Source organism: Sturnira hondurensis, unplaced genomic scaffold (genome assembly GCF_014824575.4).
Source record: "Sturnira hondurensis isolate 20B ecotype Veracruz unplaced genomic scaffold, ASM1482457v3 Scaffold0024400, whole genome shotgun sequence".
In the NCBI taxonomy this organism is placed as follows: Eukaryota; Metazoa; Chordata; class Mammalia; order Chiroptera; family Phyllostomidae; genus Sturnira; species Sturnira hondurensis.
This window is the reverse complement of record NW_028097031.1, coordinates 80,211-96,669: the sequence shown is the minus strand read 5'-3', so window position 1 is coordinate 96,669 and position 16,459 is coordinate 80,211. Positions and strand designations below refer to the sequence as shown.

The following is a 16,459-nucleotide window of genomic DNA, read 5'->3' as shown; positions in this document are numbered from 1 at the left end:
GCAGACTGAGCACGGGCCACCTGTACCGGCTTTCCTTTACCCCCACCCTCGGCCCAGCCTCTCACTCCTGCTCTCTGGGCTACTTCCCAGATAAACTGCTCTACCTGCAAGCCTTAGTCTGGGGCTCTGTTTGGGCGGAGCCAGTCTGAGACCTCTGGCTGCCCGGAGCTCGCTTGGTCTGCTTCTCAAGTTACTCCTGCTTCTCCTTCAATTCGCATCCCGCTGTCATCCCTTCAAAGTGGCCTTTCCCAGTGATGCAACGCAAAGGAGCAAGCCTCGCACATCAACCACCCTATTTGAATTCTCTATCACTGTGACAGTTTTTTCAAATCCGTTTGTTAGTGCCTCTGTCCAGCTCTAGAAAATATCCTGCATAAAACAGAGAGAACCTGGCCCATTTCATCTTTTGCTGTTTCCCATGGCCTGGCCTATAGTAGGCACTGAAAAGCCATTTCTCAATTCAATGAATAAATGCTAGAATTTGAGAACAAGAGAAGATTGTAAATCAAGCCAGAATCTGAGCTAATAACACTTATTTGAGGGGGGAAAATGCATACCTTAAATTTAAGTTTATTTAAAAATTACAAAAAAATATCTCCACCAAGTTGTCTGAAAAAATTTAAAAGCAGCAGCAATGATTTTGGTTCATTACCAGCAGTCCAACGCACTTTATAAAATTGAACAAAATTTGGATGTGTGTCTTATGCCTCTGTAGCCACGGGATCCCTTCTTTAGGTCCCTGTCTTTAGGGTCTGGTTGAGTCATTACAGGGACACTCTCCAGCGCCCTTTTCCTCTGGACCCTGTGCAAAATGATCCGGTACACGCCCGTGACGGAGCTCCGGGAGTCGCGCCCTTGGTTGTTTCGAATGTGTTCTTCCGTGATACCCAAGTGTTCCAGCGTGCTCTTGACCTCATTTTCGTCCTCTCTGAGGGTGCCCGTTTCCGACAAATGTTTGGGATCCAGCTGGAAAGGCTCCAGAGGGGCGGGGTACGGCACCCCTCGCATCCACTCATGGTTCATGATGGGGTCGATCCCCAGCCGCTCCCCGGGCACCGGCTGCAGGACGCCCTGGATGAGCCGGAGGCAGGGCTCCGACACGTGCGCGGGCACATTGTACGTGCCCTCCAGGATGCTCCTCTTCAGCTTGGCCACGGTCTCCGCCCGGAAGGGCATGGTGCCAGTCACCATGAAGTACAGAAGCACCCCCAAGGCCCAGATGTCCACGTACACGCCCACGTAGTGCTCGTCGCGGAAGAGCTCCGGCGCCGCGTAGGGCGGAGACCCGCAGAACGTGTTCAGCATTTCGCCTTTTTTACTGACTGTGCTGAATCCGAAATCGCCCACCTTCACACACGTGTTACTGGTATAGAACACATTCTCCGCTTTCAGGTCTCTGTGAATAATTTGGTTTTCGTGCTGTGGAAGAAGACGTAGGGGGAAACGATCATTTGCAAAGTAAAATACCAACATAAAAAAAAAAAAGGCACCAGTTGCTTGGAAACAGTGCGATGCCCTCCGAGCAGAAATACAGTGGAGAGGAAGCATGTTTGCAGACCCCGAGAGCTGCCCTGTCTGCATAACTGTTAGTCACCCACCCACAGGCCCCAAAGAGGTGAAAGGCTTTATCTTCCTGTGGGGTGGGGGTTGGAGCCTGTCCCACGCGCGTGAACTCGGGAATTAGTGCCAGAGAGAGGACCCAGATCTTATGCCACTATGTTCCTAAACACGATGACGTGTCAGGCTGAACAGGGGTTCTTCTGGCTGGGCAACCTCTGGACTAGGGTCAAGTCCAAGATGGCTTGGAGCCCCACCCTGCCCCGCTTCCCAGCCACACTCCCTGGGCTGGGCTCCTTTGTCTTTACAGAATTATCAGCAGGGACCGGGCCATGTGGGGCAGGGTTCCACGGCTGGTTGTCAGCTCGTGCCCCACCCCCGACCTGGTGTTCTGACTCCGGGCAATGTGGACCTGCTCAGGCCCCCGGGGCCCTTGGGAAATGGCTCCCTGGCACTCCTGCTGACGTGCCTTTGGGTAACAATCCAGGCTTTGGAGCCAGACAGCGCATGATTCACTAACTCTAGGTTCAATGATCCCCGCTGTGTCGGCGTCAATGCTCCTCCTGGTCGATCGGGGACACCGAGGGCACCTCGGGAGGGCATCGTGAGAACCGCACATGGCGCTGTGTCTGTCCTGCTCAGCATGGCGTTATCACGGAGCACACACACCCAGTGAAACTTGGAACTTGTGTCTTTGATTCAAACTCCCCCCTTTCGGAGACCAGACAGCTGGGAGGAATGGCAGGGCCCGGAGCCCCGGAGGGCTCAGCCTGCACCTCTACCTCTGGGTTCTCTGCTGAGTTCTTTCCCCAGGAGACCGTGGAAGACTCCTTTCCTGGCTGTTCTAGTGTGTGACATGGCCCGGCGTGCTCTCCCGCCCTGGGCAGGCTCGCCACAGTACAGGCCACGGAAAAGACCACCTTCAGGTCTGAAACACCCACCGCTGTTACGATCGGACTCTGCTGACTTGCTCACCTCTTTTTCCTGCCCCTCCTTCCCTCCTGACTGCTATCTTGGGCCCCCAGGTCACTGATTCCCCTGCTGATAATTTGGCCAGCAGGTAACTGATCCCAGGCCTTGACCTCCAACATCCAGGCAGAGAAATAAACTAGAAACAGTGTCTCAACTAATACAGGCCCCAGACCAGGGCCTGTTTTCTGCCTGTTGGACTGACTGAGATCTAGGAAAAAGCAGCTCAAACTTGTGCACTAACAGAGCTGTCAAAGGGTGTGCCGTCTGCAGCCCAGGTGCTGCAGGAACACGGTCAAGGGTAAAAAGGGTGCACCAAGCACCGGCTCCTAAAAGATCTAGGGCATCGGCTTTAGGAGTCCAGATTTAGCCGAAGAAATAATCAGAGAACTGAACTAAGGGTGACACGATCAAGTCCGAGCACAGAGGCAGCAAGAGCTGAAGTCGAGGAAGATGGGTGTGTGCGCCAGCATGAGACTGACGAGTCTCTGAGAGACGGGCCTGAGCTGGGTTGTGAAGTGTGGACAAGGTTTGGGGTATGAGACGTGGTAACAGGGCAGAGGGCATCCTTGACACGGGGCTCAGAGGACAAGGCCAAGAAGCAGCAAGGAGCTAGCTAGCCCCCCAGGGTGGTGGAAGATGGGGTTGGAGCGACGTGACCAGGGGCTGAGTGAGTGGCATCGGGCTGCTCCGAGTGACTCCTGCTAACCTGCAGACACTCCAGGAGGCTGCCCTGTGAATGGAGGCTCCTGGGTGTTGCTTCAGAGGCATGAGCACGTGCACAGCCAAGCTTCTGACTCTCACAGAAGGGGCCGCTGTCTGCCCTGTGGGACTAAAGTCCTCTTGGACCCTGGGGTGCTGGCAAATTGAGGCCCCCTGCTCCCACTGTGGGTGGAATGGGAGCAGGACTTTCCTCCCGTGCTCCACTCACCATGTGCTTCACGGCAGACACAATCTGGGAGAAGATGAGCTTGCTTTCCGGCTCGGAGAGCTTCCCGTCGGTGCTAATTTTCCCAAAGAGCTCCCCACCCCCTGCATACTCCATCACCAAGTGGAGCTTGGAGAGCGTCTCCACCACTTCGTACAGGCGGATGATGTTGGGGTGGTGCAGCTTTTCCATGCTGGAGATCTCGCGGGACAGCAGCCGCTGGGTTTTCTGGTCTAACTTGGTCTTGTCCAGGATCTTAATGGCCACCTTTTCTGGAAAAAAGAAAGCATCAGAGCCAGCGTTCATGGGCTCACAGACATTTAGAACTGAAAGGGAACTAGGTTGTCCCCGTTATTTTATGAGATGCAGAGGGCAAATGGCTGTTCCCAAGCTAACAGAGCTCATCCCTGATGGTCAGTGTGTCTTGCACGTTTTGATGCCAATGCCCGGCTCCCAAGAAGGTTTTAGTTTGATCTTTACCTGGTTTTCCGGGTGCAGTTCAAGCTCCTTTGCTCAGCGGAGAAAGCTCCTCTCACGCCTCAGCCTCAACATCCATCACTCCTGACCTCCACCCTCCCTTCCCCGTGCACAGCTGTAGTCCAGCTGTCACAGAGCCTTCGTCGCTCCCTTTCTTCCACCTGGACCATTCTGTTCATCTGCTTCACGACCCCTTTCCTGCTCTTCACTCAGTTGACTCCTGATGGTCCCTCAAGGCTAGCCTCAGAGCCAACCTCTTCCAGGACGGTGTCTGCGACGCCTATCCTGTGACAGCCGTGATGCTCAGAGCCTGTGTCCTCCGAACTGCGACCTCAGCACACTGGCCTGCCCACGCTGACTTCCTCCTGCCCCGCCCCGTGAGGGCAATGCTCTTCACCAGTGCCCGGACCCACCGGGACTCAGTGTGCGAGGGAGGTTAATTGGTGCAGTTCCTCGACTGTGATACCAACTCATGGTACTTTGGTGTTTATGCATCGAGCGTGTTAAAAACGGTCGCAGCTTTGGCCCAGCCATTTCACTGTTGGCATTTAATCTTAAAGAAATAATCTGACATATGTATGAGGTTGTGTGTGTGCATGAGAAGACTTCTGTGATACTGGGAATGGCTTAAGTGTCCAGCAAGAGAGATGGTTAACATGAAGTGTGGCGCCGTTACCTGTATAATGGTACATGGAGTGGCTATCAAAATAGTCACATGGAAAAATGTTCAATATGGAACAAGGGAGGAAAAAGACAAATATACAGTTGCATAGAAAAAATCCTGGAGAGACAGTCATCAAAAGGTTCAGAATAATTATTTTATTAATAGGAGGATCATGAATGGTTTTCCTTTAAATTTTTCTTGCTTAGCTATCTTTCCTCGTTTCCCTGTAACGGATTATTTCAACCTAAAAATAGAATTAATATGGATTAGGTGTGTAATAAAAATGATTGATGGTTGAAAATGAATGAATCTCTACTCCAAGCTAAACCTTCATTCATTTTTTTGGTTCAAAGTGGACCAGACTGTTAGATAAGAAAGATTTTCTAGGCAAATAACTGGGGAGAACAGAGCTGTACCCTGCCTACTGGACCCACTTGCAAAATACCTGCTTTGAGGAAGTTTGGCACAGTGTTTACCTGCACAGAAATAGACGATGCTGGTTTAAACAGGAGTGTTATCGGTCTATCAGAGGACTTCTAGAACGGGAAGAGGCAGGGTTCTCTGGGGGCTGGGGAGGCAGTGCTGGGAAAGGAGGAGGGAGCAGACCCTTTGGGCTGGAACCCAGGCAGGCCACGGGCCCCCGCGATGGGTCTCCCCACGGCTACCTGACACGGGAACTCCTGGTTCTGTGGAGCCTACTGGGTGTGCTGCTCTCCTAAGGGCAGATTTCCCGGAGGAGAGGCCTCTGTTCCGCCTGGGTCCTCCCCCAGCACCGGCCCAGGCTTCTGATAATGTGCAGGCCCCCTCCACTGCCCACGGTTCCCCACGTTATGGTGGCTCAAGAACCAGATCACCACGTCCCTGTTCTCTACAAGTATTTCCTCCATGACTCCAGATGCATCCATACATACACCCGCCTACATGATCTCTCCACTTGGCTGTTTGTCTTAGTTCCGGTTCTGCCAGAAGCAGATCCTGGAGCAGAGAGTCAAGTGTAAGGAGACTGAGGGAGGGGACCCCAGGAAATGCTGGTAGAAGGAGGAGGAAGTGAGGTAGAGAGGAAAGGTGACGATAAATGGTATGTTGCTCTGTTGCCAGTTAGTCCTGTTGAGACTTGCGATGCCTACGTTTTATCGGGAGAAGAACAAGAGAGCTGGGGTCCTTACCCATCTCTTACGCCAGTCACTGGTCATTGGCTGTTCCTGGGGGTGTCACTTCCCTTGTACCTGTGGCCTGGTGTGCAGGTAGGAGGAGAAAGCCCAGAGGCAAACAGGTGGAGAGACCCTCAAACCCACCTGTCCACCTGTGTCCGCTGTGGATTGCTCATCGTTAAAGCCGGGACCTGGGAATCACCCCCAATTCCTTCTCTCCCTGTCCCTCTCTCTTCTCCCCCATCCAACGGACCACAAGGGTTTCCTGTACTCTAACAGATTTCTGTCAAACGCATCCCCTTCCCTCCATGCTCACAACCACCCCCCGAGTTGAGATGGACATCATGTTCATTGGAGCCATCAGACTAATGTTTTACTCTGATATCCCTGACTCTGGTCACACCCCAACTTCAGGTTCACCTTCCTCACTGAGATCAAATTCTATTAGCTGCTCGTGTTAATTGCTTGCTTTAAGCTTGTCAGTGACTCCCAGGGAACCAAATGACAAAATCCAAATATGCAAGAAGATTCTGCACGGTCAGCCCCTGCCTACCTCACCCACCGTATCTCGTGCTACTCTGCGGGGGCTTCCTGGCTCCAGCCTCGTCAAACTGCTTGCAGACCCCGAAGTGCTCCCCAGGCTGGCTCACCCCTCCATGCTCTTCTCATCCCCCTCTGCCTGGAATGCCCTTTGCCCTGTGTCTTGTATGATTTCTCCACAAACCTCAAGATGCAACGCAAGGCTTTCCTGGTCAACGGACCCTTTCCTGACACCTTTGGGCACAGGGGAGGCCACCCTTGGTACCTTTACTGGGTGACAACGCTCATCAATTGTTTCCTGACCATCTCCATTACGTATCCTGAGTCCCCGTACAGGCTAGAACTGTACCGCGTTCCTCTCTGCAAGGGCCCAGGGCAAAGTGTGGGCATGGGAGAATCCATTACATTTTTTAAAACAGGAGTAAATGAATAAGTTGAGAGGCGAAAAGAAATTGTTGTGGAAACATGAGACTAGAGTAACCGGAGAGCAAGGCCAGGGGAGAAGAGGTCAGGAAGGGCAGCAAGAGGAAGGGACAGACACCGCTGCCCCTCTTACTTTTGTCTGTGACAACAGATGGGACATGAACTATTCAGAACCTGAGTGCGTCATCGCTTTTGAGGAATTTCTAATCAGCCTCATTTCTAATCGTGTTGGCTTCAGCCTGCCCTATCAGCTTGCAAAGCCTGAGGGAATGTGAGCTGTTAGTTATAAAAATAAACCCCAGCCAGCAGGGGCCTGTATTGGAGTCTTTTTTCTAGAGATCAGGGCAGCAGGCACCTTTGTCAAAACTACTGTCCTGGGAGCTGCCCCAGCGCCGGAAACCCTCGCTTTCCTGGGACGCTGTTCCCTTCTCTTATCCAGGTGGCCCGTGTTTCCTAGAAAACCTCATGACAGTCCTGGGCAGACTGGCTTTGTTTGGGGGCCATGCTGATACGAATCACTTTCCATATTCCATAATCTGGTATGGCCTGGCTACGGGTCAGGGCAACTGAGATGCCCAGCAAGGCTCCCTAAACCACCCATGAATAAATCTCCTTCCTCTTTTACAGGTACAGATTTTAGAGGGATGCCCCCCGCCTTCCTTCTATTGCTGTCTGCTCAGAGCAGCCAAACGTCCCCTCTCTATTCACAAGCCACAGTTTTCTGGTCCTGACTCTGTCATCCTGCCCGAGACTTGGTCCCCCAACACCTGCCTGCCCTCACTGTCTGCATCGCCTCACGTGGATTTGCACCTGGGTTTTCACCCACCCCGTCCCCCTTTTCCGTGCCCGTCATTCTCATTTTCCTACTCTTCCCTCCACTCAGTGGGGGTGGGTCACTGGAGGGTAGAGCCCCAGAAGAGAGATGAGGCATGGGGGCCTACAAGACATGAGGTGAAGTTAGGGATTTCTTTTTTCTGTTGCACTAATGTGCTCAGTTACCTGCCAGTAACTGGCTTGTTTTGACCTTCCGCCCCTTTGGCACACATATCCTATAACCAGGGGGGGCTTGTACCTTTGACAATAGGGCAGGTCTGCACTGAGGATCGCATGTCAATGAAGCCACCAAAGTGTCTCAGTGCACAGCAGGGAAATGCCACCTTCTCTGAACCTCAAGGGACTAGAACTGACTTCATTCCGTGACACAACAGAACCTGCAGAATTCGGAAGGAAGTCTCTATGTACATCCAGCTGTCGTTGCTTCTCTTTCTCCGTGCGCCCCACATCGTAGCCTGCCTACGGAATCCGGTGCTGTCTGGGGGAGGTTTCCTGCTCGCCCGGCTCCCGTCTTGGTGGTGGACACGGCCCCCTCACTTTGCTGCACTCTCTGCTCACCTTCTCAAAGACACAGGCTTGGACCTTGGGCTCTGCTGAGAGAGCCACGGGACCGATGACCTCAGGGCTGCCGCTGACTCGACACAGGTGTGCCCTCGGCCAAAGGGGGGCCAGTCATCGGCTGCCCAGTGAGCAGTCATACAGGGATGGGCAAAAGTAGGTTAACAACAACAAGAAGAAGAAATCATACAATAATAAATAAATAAGTAATACGAAAATGAACTCTGCTTTACGTACTCACTCCTGTAGACCTACTTTGGCCCGTCCCTGTATCCTCCCTCTCTCTAAATTCTGAGCTGAAATAGAACAAAACAAGTGGGCTGGAGACTGAGAGATTGCGCGGCTATGGGATGCGCCACAGTGATCTTTGACCACGCGCCTCTGCCGATCGAGCAGAGAAAGCCACTCTGCAAAAAAAAAGGGTGAGGACGGCACACACCCACCAAGGGAAGTGGAAACGAGAAACCACGTGGCCCCGAGAAAGAGGAGGGCTGAAGACAGTCACCTGCTGAAGCCTGGCTCCCCACCCTGCGGCGGGTCCACGGGCAGAAGGCGCCCCTTGCTCTGTGAGCTGTTGGAATAGGCTCCCAACCCGGAAATGGGATGACGTGTGACCCCAGCCGAAGCCGACTAGTAATGGCATGCTGGACGTCGTCCCCTCCCGACGTCTCCCCGCTTCCCGGTCCTGTCTTCTGTCTCAGTTTCTGGCCCCTCCTCTCCTGTCCCAACATGTTCCTTCTTTTTTCTCCCATTCTTGCTCTAGACTCTGGAGAAGCAACACCCGTCCTGCTTCGGTCTGAGCTACACAACAAGATCCCCTTTTGTGAGTGGAGTGAGTGCTGCTATTGGCCACGTTTTATACATGAGGAGCCCGCGGCTCACAGGAGGTCCGTGGGGCACCCAGCCAAGGAAGGTGAGCAGCCAGCCCTCGGGCTCAGAGCAGCAGGGAAGGGCACTCTCGGCTCCAGTGACTTGGGAGAGTGTGTGTGTGTGTGTGTGTGTGTGTGTGTATGGGGGGTTAGGGTGTTTTCTCTGTAGGGCCAAACGCAGGGACAGGAGGAACGTGAGACTGGGGGAGGAGAAGAAAGGAGAACAGAAGACATATAAGAAAAGAGCGGCCTTGGAGGCACCTGGCAGGCTGATCCTAGCAGAGAACACGTCAGGACAGGGCTCCCAGGGAGGGAAAGGGCAGGGCCCATGGGCTCAGGAAGTCGGTAAAATTATATGGAGTTGCAAGCGTTCCTTTTCTGTTTATTTTTTTAACTCCCTTTGATAGTGCCCAGGCTTCAGCTAAGGGAGAGGTAACCCGGGGAAGTGCCCACGCTGCTGGGCTCTTGGCAGAGTTCCTCCCTGAGGCCAGCGTGTGGACGCCACTGCTCTAGAATCCAGAGTGACTGGTGCCAAGCGGGTGTGGGCTTCAATAGACGGCAAGGAACCTAGCGACAGCGAGGACACTGCAGGGTGGACTGAAGCACAGAGGGTCCTGAGATCAAACCCCTATTTCCCCAATACAACAGAAACAGCAGCCTCGGGCAAGGAGGGGAAACTAGACCCTGATGTCCACAGACTGGCGCCGTCTGGGAGGTCTCCTGGGCCATTCTGTGCCCTTGGTATTGACACACAAACCCACATAGGCAGTGTAAACAAAGACTCGGCCACGAGCTGCCTCGGAGGCAAGCCGCACGTCACATCCCCGGGACAGAGGTCCCTCAGTGTTTGAGTGAGTTCGCCCACATGGTGCAGTGGGAAGGCTTGGGGAGCCAGACCATCTGAGGCTGAACTGCTGAAGCCACGCGCAGCTTCTTTGGATCCTAGTTTCCCTATCTAGAAAGTGGAAATAAGAACGGCACCCTCACCCTAGTTACTGTGAAAAGCAACGGAAATAACCACCACAAAGAACACAGCCCACGTGGCAATGCTTCACTGGCTTCCTGGCCCCGGACCCCTAGCCCACCCCACCCTGCGTCCCGGTCCCATGGGGGCGGTGGCCATCCCTGGGCAGTCAGACCCTACCTTTGGTTAGGGAGTGAATCCCGAGCTTGACTTGGGAAAAGTTGCCACTTCCAATCTCCCCCCGGATCCGGTAGAAGCCGATCCGCTTCCCCAGGGTGATCTCTCTCACCACCTTCTCATCTTGGGACATGTCCTGGGTCAGCTTCTCAAATGGTGTCAGCTGGCGAGCCTGCCCCTCCTCCTCGGCCTCCTGGTCGCACTCTGTCTGACAGCTGCTTTCCACGCTGTCCCGCCGGTCCCATCTGGCATAGTGGGGGGTCACCAGGCCACCTCCATTCACATACACTGCTGTCATCGTCACCGTCACCACTGGCTCACGTCTCCATCTCAGCACAGAGGCCCCGATCAAGGGCAGGTTGGGGAGGAGCGGAGGAGGTGGGGCGGGTGGGAGATGGGACTTAGGGACTGCCAGAGCCCCGAGTCCTCTGAGAGCCAGAGCCAGAGCCAGAGCCAGAGCCAGAGGAAGTCAGCGGAGCCTGCCCAGCCCCGCCCAAAGCCGCCGGCCTTGCTGGAGGCATTTCACACCTCCCTTCGCACGTTGGACTCTCCGTCTCTCACTGTGCCAGTGACCCAGAGCCAGCCACCGTAGACACCTCCCTGGCAGGCTGCAGGACCTCCTGGCCAGCCGCACGCTCTGATGCTCTGTGGTAGGTGGCTGTGTCCCAGGACAAAAGCTCCAGTTTGCTATTTCCTAGGGTGGCCAGCGACTCTTTCACCCTGGAGGCGCGGGCCCCTGCTGCTGGTCCTCCGCTCTGACTGGCCTCGGCTGGCACTTGTGGGAGGGCCTGGGAGACCCACTGGTCTGGACCTGGGCGGGAAGGCAGAGAAACCTGCAAATCAGCCTGCTGGTCACACAGCAGCCGGAGGAGGACTGAACCCCTGCGATGTCACTTTAGCCCGTCTTTATTCACATGAGCCTTCCTCCAAGCCGTGAGCTGCCTCAAAAATTTGGCAGGTGCTGGTCCGTCCTAAGAACAGAGAGGAAGAAAATGTATCAGCAAGGCCGAAAAACTGCACAGGGTGTGGAACCAATGTGGGATCTGAAAGCGCCTTCCGACTTTAGGCTATGACTCATGCCAGTAGTAAATGCTTGATTACATGTGACCTAGTAAGAAGAAAATGTGCAACAAACACACCTCAATCTACGCTGCAGAAGAGCCCTCACAGCCTGTAAACACTCCTAGCAAAAACAGTTTTCCTGTTCTTTGAGGTCTAGGAAAATAGGCATGATGCCTTGGGTTGCTTAAAGCCAGACTTCTTAACATACAATATTGAGAGTAATGATGATTAAGATTTTCTACAAATATCAGTTTTCAAGAGGTCTTACACTGATTCAAATAATAATGTGTTCTTTCCGTTGCACTTCCAGGTGTCTGTTCTCCTACAACTTTTCCTGTGCCTCGGCTCCTACCCTTTCTTTCTGCTGCCGTTCTGCGGCAAAGGCCAGTTCTCCTCCTAGCCCCGTTTCCTGGGTGTCTCTGATCGGGTGTCAGTCTCCAGGTCCCGCAGCTCATCCGGAAGGTGCAGAAACAGAGGGTAATGTTACCAAGGTCAGAGAGATAAGAAATACTGCCCAGCTCCAATGTCTTCATGGCCTTTTGCCCTGCGCGCTGGAGTGAGAAATCATCACTTCCTCTCTCAGTCCCCAGGGCACTCGGGGCACTTTCCAAACGGTCTCATCTCAGGAAGAGGGGCACTGGGTTGATTTCGTCTGTGTGTCCTGCTCCCCTCCCACCTCCCTCAGCCTGGAGCACAGTGTCCCGCATAAAGAAAGTCTTTGCTAAACGTGTGCTGAGCTTGATTTTTGGATTTGAGCGCGATGAACCAAAAAACCTGAGGCAAAAAATGAGAGATTGGCTTGGAAATGTGAATTTCTGTTTTTCTTTGATGAGATCAGATTGTTACCGGGACGGTGATGTCTGGTTTAGTCTGGGGTTGCCCAAGAACAATAAGTAAGGACGGGGAGGAGCAGACCTGGGGGGCTGGGGGAGGGGGCAGCCGGGAGGATCAAGGACGGAGGTTTAAAGGAACCACCTGTTAGTGACCACACACATCTCTGGGTTAGAGTCTGATTAGGATGTTTTAAAAGACGGTTGTAAGATAAAGGATCCTTAAGTAGGTTGAGGGAAATCTAAGTCTGGTTCTTCAGCTTTCCAGGTCGCAGACTCTTTTGAGATTCTAACAAAACCTATGACCCCATCCCCAGGAAAAGGGCACACACACATCATTTGTGTACATTTTTTTCTGTTTTTAATCTATTTTTAAATTATTTTATTGTTGTCTGCCATCCCTCCTCTTACCCCCTCCAAATCCACCTCCCTCCTTTACTTCCACCCTTCCCCTTGTTTTTGTCCATGTGTCCTTTACAGTAGTTCCTGAAAACCCTTCTCCCCACTGCCCCCTCCCCCTCCCCTCTGACTATTTGTGTACAATTTTAAGGGACCCTCAGAAAGCCCATCCTGTCCCTCAGATTAAGAACTCCCCCTCCCCGGCATTAGATCTCAGATCCCTGGCAGAAGGGGACCGCACATTCGACAGGAAGGGTGGTGTCACTTGTAATTCTGAAACTTGAGCTTAGCCTATGTGGAGAGAGTAAGGACTCCAGATGGGACACGCTGCCTGACCGTCTCACGCTCTAGCCAGCTCTGTAAGGAGCTGCGTGGCTCTGAGGCCCTGCTGGCCTTGCACGGGACGCCCATGTGCCTCTCTCAGGCCTCTCAGTTCCGTGCAGCCTGTGCCGCTGACCCACCTGCACCCCAACTGGACAAGCACCTGGAGGGCAGGAACTTGCCCCTTCCTCCTGTCTCCCCCCGGAACTCAGCACTGTGCTGGGCCCTTAGTCAATAAAAGTTTGACAAAGAAGGAATGAATTAGCTTACCAATTTAGTGATTGCTGTATTTAGGTATGATTCAGTAGATGTAAATATCTTTATTTATAAACTAACAGTGCTATCCCAGCATTTATGTGAATTCTTTCAGAAAGCTTATTCCAGTTCTCATTTCCCCAGGGCCTGGGCTACCTTCTACCAACCATCAGGGTTCCTGGCCCCACCTCCTGTGCAGGTGACAGCTGAGTCCACATCCCACCATCAGACTGAGGACTGCTACAGGGCTGCTCGAAAAGGACAGAAAAGCAAAGTCTCCCCTGACCTTGACCTTGCCACTTCCACCAGGCCAGCGCCCTGCCCAGGCACCCAGGCCTCATGCCTCCTGGAAGCCAGTCTGACCCCACGCAGCGGTCAGCTAGGACTCTTTCTCTGCTTTTCCAGTCCCCCCCCCAGCCCCCACTCTCCTGATCTGCACCCTGTAGTTCAACTCCACTCAGGCCTGCAATCAGATTTTGGACTTGCTACCCTGATTAACTTCAGGCGCCCCCAGGAACCCGCCGGCCCGCTCCCAGTTCCCCCTGGAGGGGTCTGACACAGCTGCCAAGTGTGCTGGCATTACACACTCGACAGCCACAGATTAAATTTCCTGCACAGAGGCTTTGAAACCGATTGTCTGGCCTTCATGGCCGGGGAGGCAGTTAATCTGACTAGATCAGATACAGGAGCTGTGCAGTTTTGGAGACGTTGCCTTGCCGTGGGCTTGGCTTGAGGAAGAACCGCAGTTCGGGGAAGCTAGCCAGCCAACCGGGAAAAAAACCAAACCTCTCTCTCTTGCCTACTCCAAAATAAAGGCCAACTAGCTCACCTAAGTAAATGCAAAATAAACGAAGCCGTAAAAATACTAGAAAAAAATCAGATTTTGAAAATGACCTCAGAGAAGGCCATAAAAGAAGACATTAGATTTGACTACATAAAATAATAGCTTTCTGTTAGCCAAAAATATCATAAACAAATGAAAGAATTCAATGGTAAACTGGTAGGGACAGCTTCCCAATATATAGGACAGGGGACTAATCTCCTAGATAAAGAACTGTCACAAATCAATAAGAAAAACACTGATATCTTACAACAAAAATTAAAGAACGTGAGCAGCCGTTCTACAGAAAGTACAAACGGCTCCATACTACATAAAAAGATATTCAACCTGACTTACACCCCAAAACACACACATAAAAACTGCACTGACGTTAGAGTTTTTGCAAATAGATGTGGAAACTACAAAAACATGTGACCATGCACTGGTGGTAATGCAGAGGGTTTGGGGAATCTGACACGCCCCTTCGTGGTCACCGAGAGTGAAGATCGGTACAACTGCCTGGCGGGCAATTGGCTGCGGCAGCCCATGAAACACAAGCGCACAGAGCCTTTGCCTCAGCAATTCCACTTCTAGACTTTATTCTACGCATGCACGCACAAAGATAGACCTATTTCTAATATAATAATGGGTAGGTAGATATTCACCGCTGCATTGTTTTGTAGCAAAAAGCTAGAAGTTGTTTAATTACCCATTAGTAGGCAACCAATGAAATAAATTACTGTACATAAATGAAATATGGTCTGTCCAGAAACTATGCAGCCATTTACTATGCAAAAATAGAGATATTTATTGAAGAAGATGTAAGAAACATTGCACACAGGACAATGACACCTCAGTCCCCTTCAAAGTAGGCACCTTGGGACCTCACACAGTTCTCCCAATTGCCGTCAGCTGCTCCATGGTATTTCCCTGAATCTCATCAACGGTCTGAAATCTCTTCCCTTTCAAAGGTGATTCTAGTTTGGGGAAAGGCCATAAGTCACAGGGTGCCACATCTGGGCTATTGGGGGGCTCAGTCACCTGGGTGATTTGATGTTTTCCAAAAAAATTCTGCATAAAACGTGAATGCATGAGCGGGCAAGTTGTGATGAAGTTGCCAATCACCAGTTGCCCATAGCTGTGGACTTCTGAATCATCTGAGTAGTTTCCGTGGAGAAATGTTCAAGCCTAACGCAAAGTCTGATGCAGATTCCTTGCTCTATTCAGTCATTTTGAATGTGACAGCCACACAGTACATGTGCTCCCTCAGTGGCATCTACCGCTCCCACTGACTAGTACAGTGAAGTCATACTCACATTGCACACTCCAGTCCACCCTCTGGGTTGGCTTCCGGGTTATACCAATGTCACGCAAACTGTTCTCATTATATTAACAAGAGCTGGACTTTTTCTGGACAGACATTGTATACCGTGGACTACTATGCACTTCTGAAAAAGCATGAGTTACAACATGCAAGCTATATTGTTAGCAGGACAGAAGATTATACATAATGTGATCTCAGAAATGTGAGGAAAAGGACAGCATACCTAAGAAACTGGCAACAGTGATTGTATCTGGGGGTGGGGGAAGAATTGTTGGACTGGGAATTGGAGTGAAAAGTGTATCTTTCACTATTGACTTTCAAATGATTTTCATTCTCCCCCTCCACACTTGTATTTACCTTAAAGAAAGAAAACAAAAATGTGTCGTGTGTTGCCTCTTGCAGAGTTAGTATACAATAAGCTTGCTTTACTTCGGGCGATGCAGGGAAGTTAGCACACCTGATTCTCTGATATCTAATGGGTTGTTTTTTAAATCAAAAGATAATTAGGAACTCCAGTTAGAGAATTTTTAACTTTTATTTATCCCTACTTCCTTCCAAAACCCACCATAGGAATAGGAGGAAAGAAGGTATAAACCCACAGGACCAAGAGAACAAGAGAAGACATAGCAGCAGATGCAAGATGTGAGCACATTTGGGGAAGGATGGAAGGCAGACCGAGATGGGGAATGAGTCAGCGAGGAGAACTACAACCTAATTCCCATGGACGGGCCTGCCAATGAGGTGCACCGTTCTGCATGCTCAAGACTTCACAACACAGGAGACCGAGGGCCTCAAACTTTGGAGGAAGGAAGCAGACCAAAACCATGGGGGCTGTTTGACCATAGAGCAGTCCCTCCTCAAAGCCAGGCTGTCCCTCTCTCTGCCTCCCCCAGCCCAGCTCGGATCATGTCAGGACAGCCGATCCGGTCAGACTCAGGCTCTGGGACCCTCTCGCCTGCTTTTGCCACCAGTCCTGCACTCCAAGTTTCCAGAATGGAGGAAACCGGCCTCTAACCTTCCAGGCAGGGATTCCTCTTTCAGATACACTGAATAGCTAATGAGAAAAGACCTCCTACAACCCATATTTGGAGGTTCTCCTGCACAAAAATGGCCTGCCCACCTGCTGTCCAATCCTCCAACGTGCCAGGTCCACTGGCACGCACGGGGACCTTCCGGTCAGAGTTTTGCACCTTCACTTAGAATGAATGGCCAGTTGAGACACATGAGGTCCCTGAGCGAAGGCTCCCAAACAAGAAAAAGAAACCACACCCAACCAAATAACTATGATGCAGGAAGCAGAGATAATGATGAGGTCGTGTATCCAGAAAACCAGAACA

The 16,459-nt window shown here is 51.9% G+C and overlaps 1 protein-coding gene across 2 annotated transcripts in view; it reads right to left on the bottom strand.

Moving 5' to 3' along the window:
- Window positions 1–601: 601 nt before the first annotated feature.
- Window positions 602–16,459, bottom strand: part of NIM1K (NIM1 serine/threonine protein kinase) — a 40,872-nt gene continuing 25,014 nt past the window's right edge. The window contains exons 2-5 of one of the 2 annotated variants that reach the window (XM_037038518.1): window positions 10,945–11,082; window positions 10,115–10,886; window positions 3,458–3,726; window positions 602–1,419 (exon numbers count right to left, since the gene is read on the bottom strand). In XM_037038518.1, the coding sequence (XP_036894413.1) occupies window positions 670–1,419; window positions 3,458–3,726; window positions 10,115–10,409 (1,314 nt within the window). In that variant the 5' untranslated portion in view covers window positions 10,410–10,886; window positions 10,945–11,082 and the 3' untranslated portion in view covers window positions 602–669. Of the gene's footprint in view, window positions 1,420–3,457; window positions 3,727–10,114; window positions 11,083–16,459 lie in introns of both variants that reach the window. The other variant, XM_037038517.1, reaches the window with a different exon arrangement.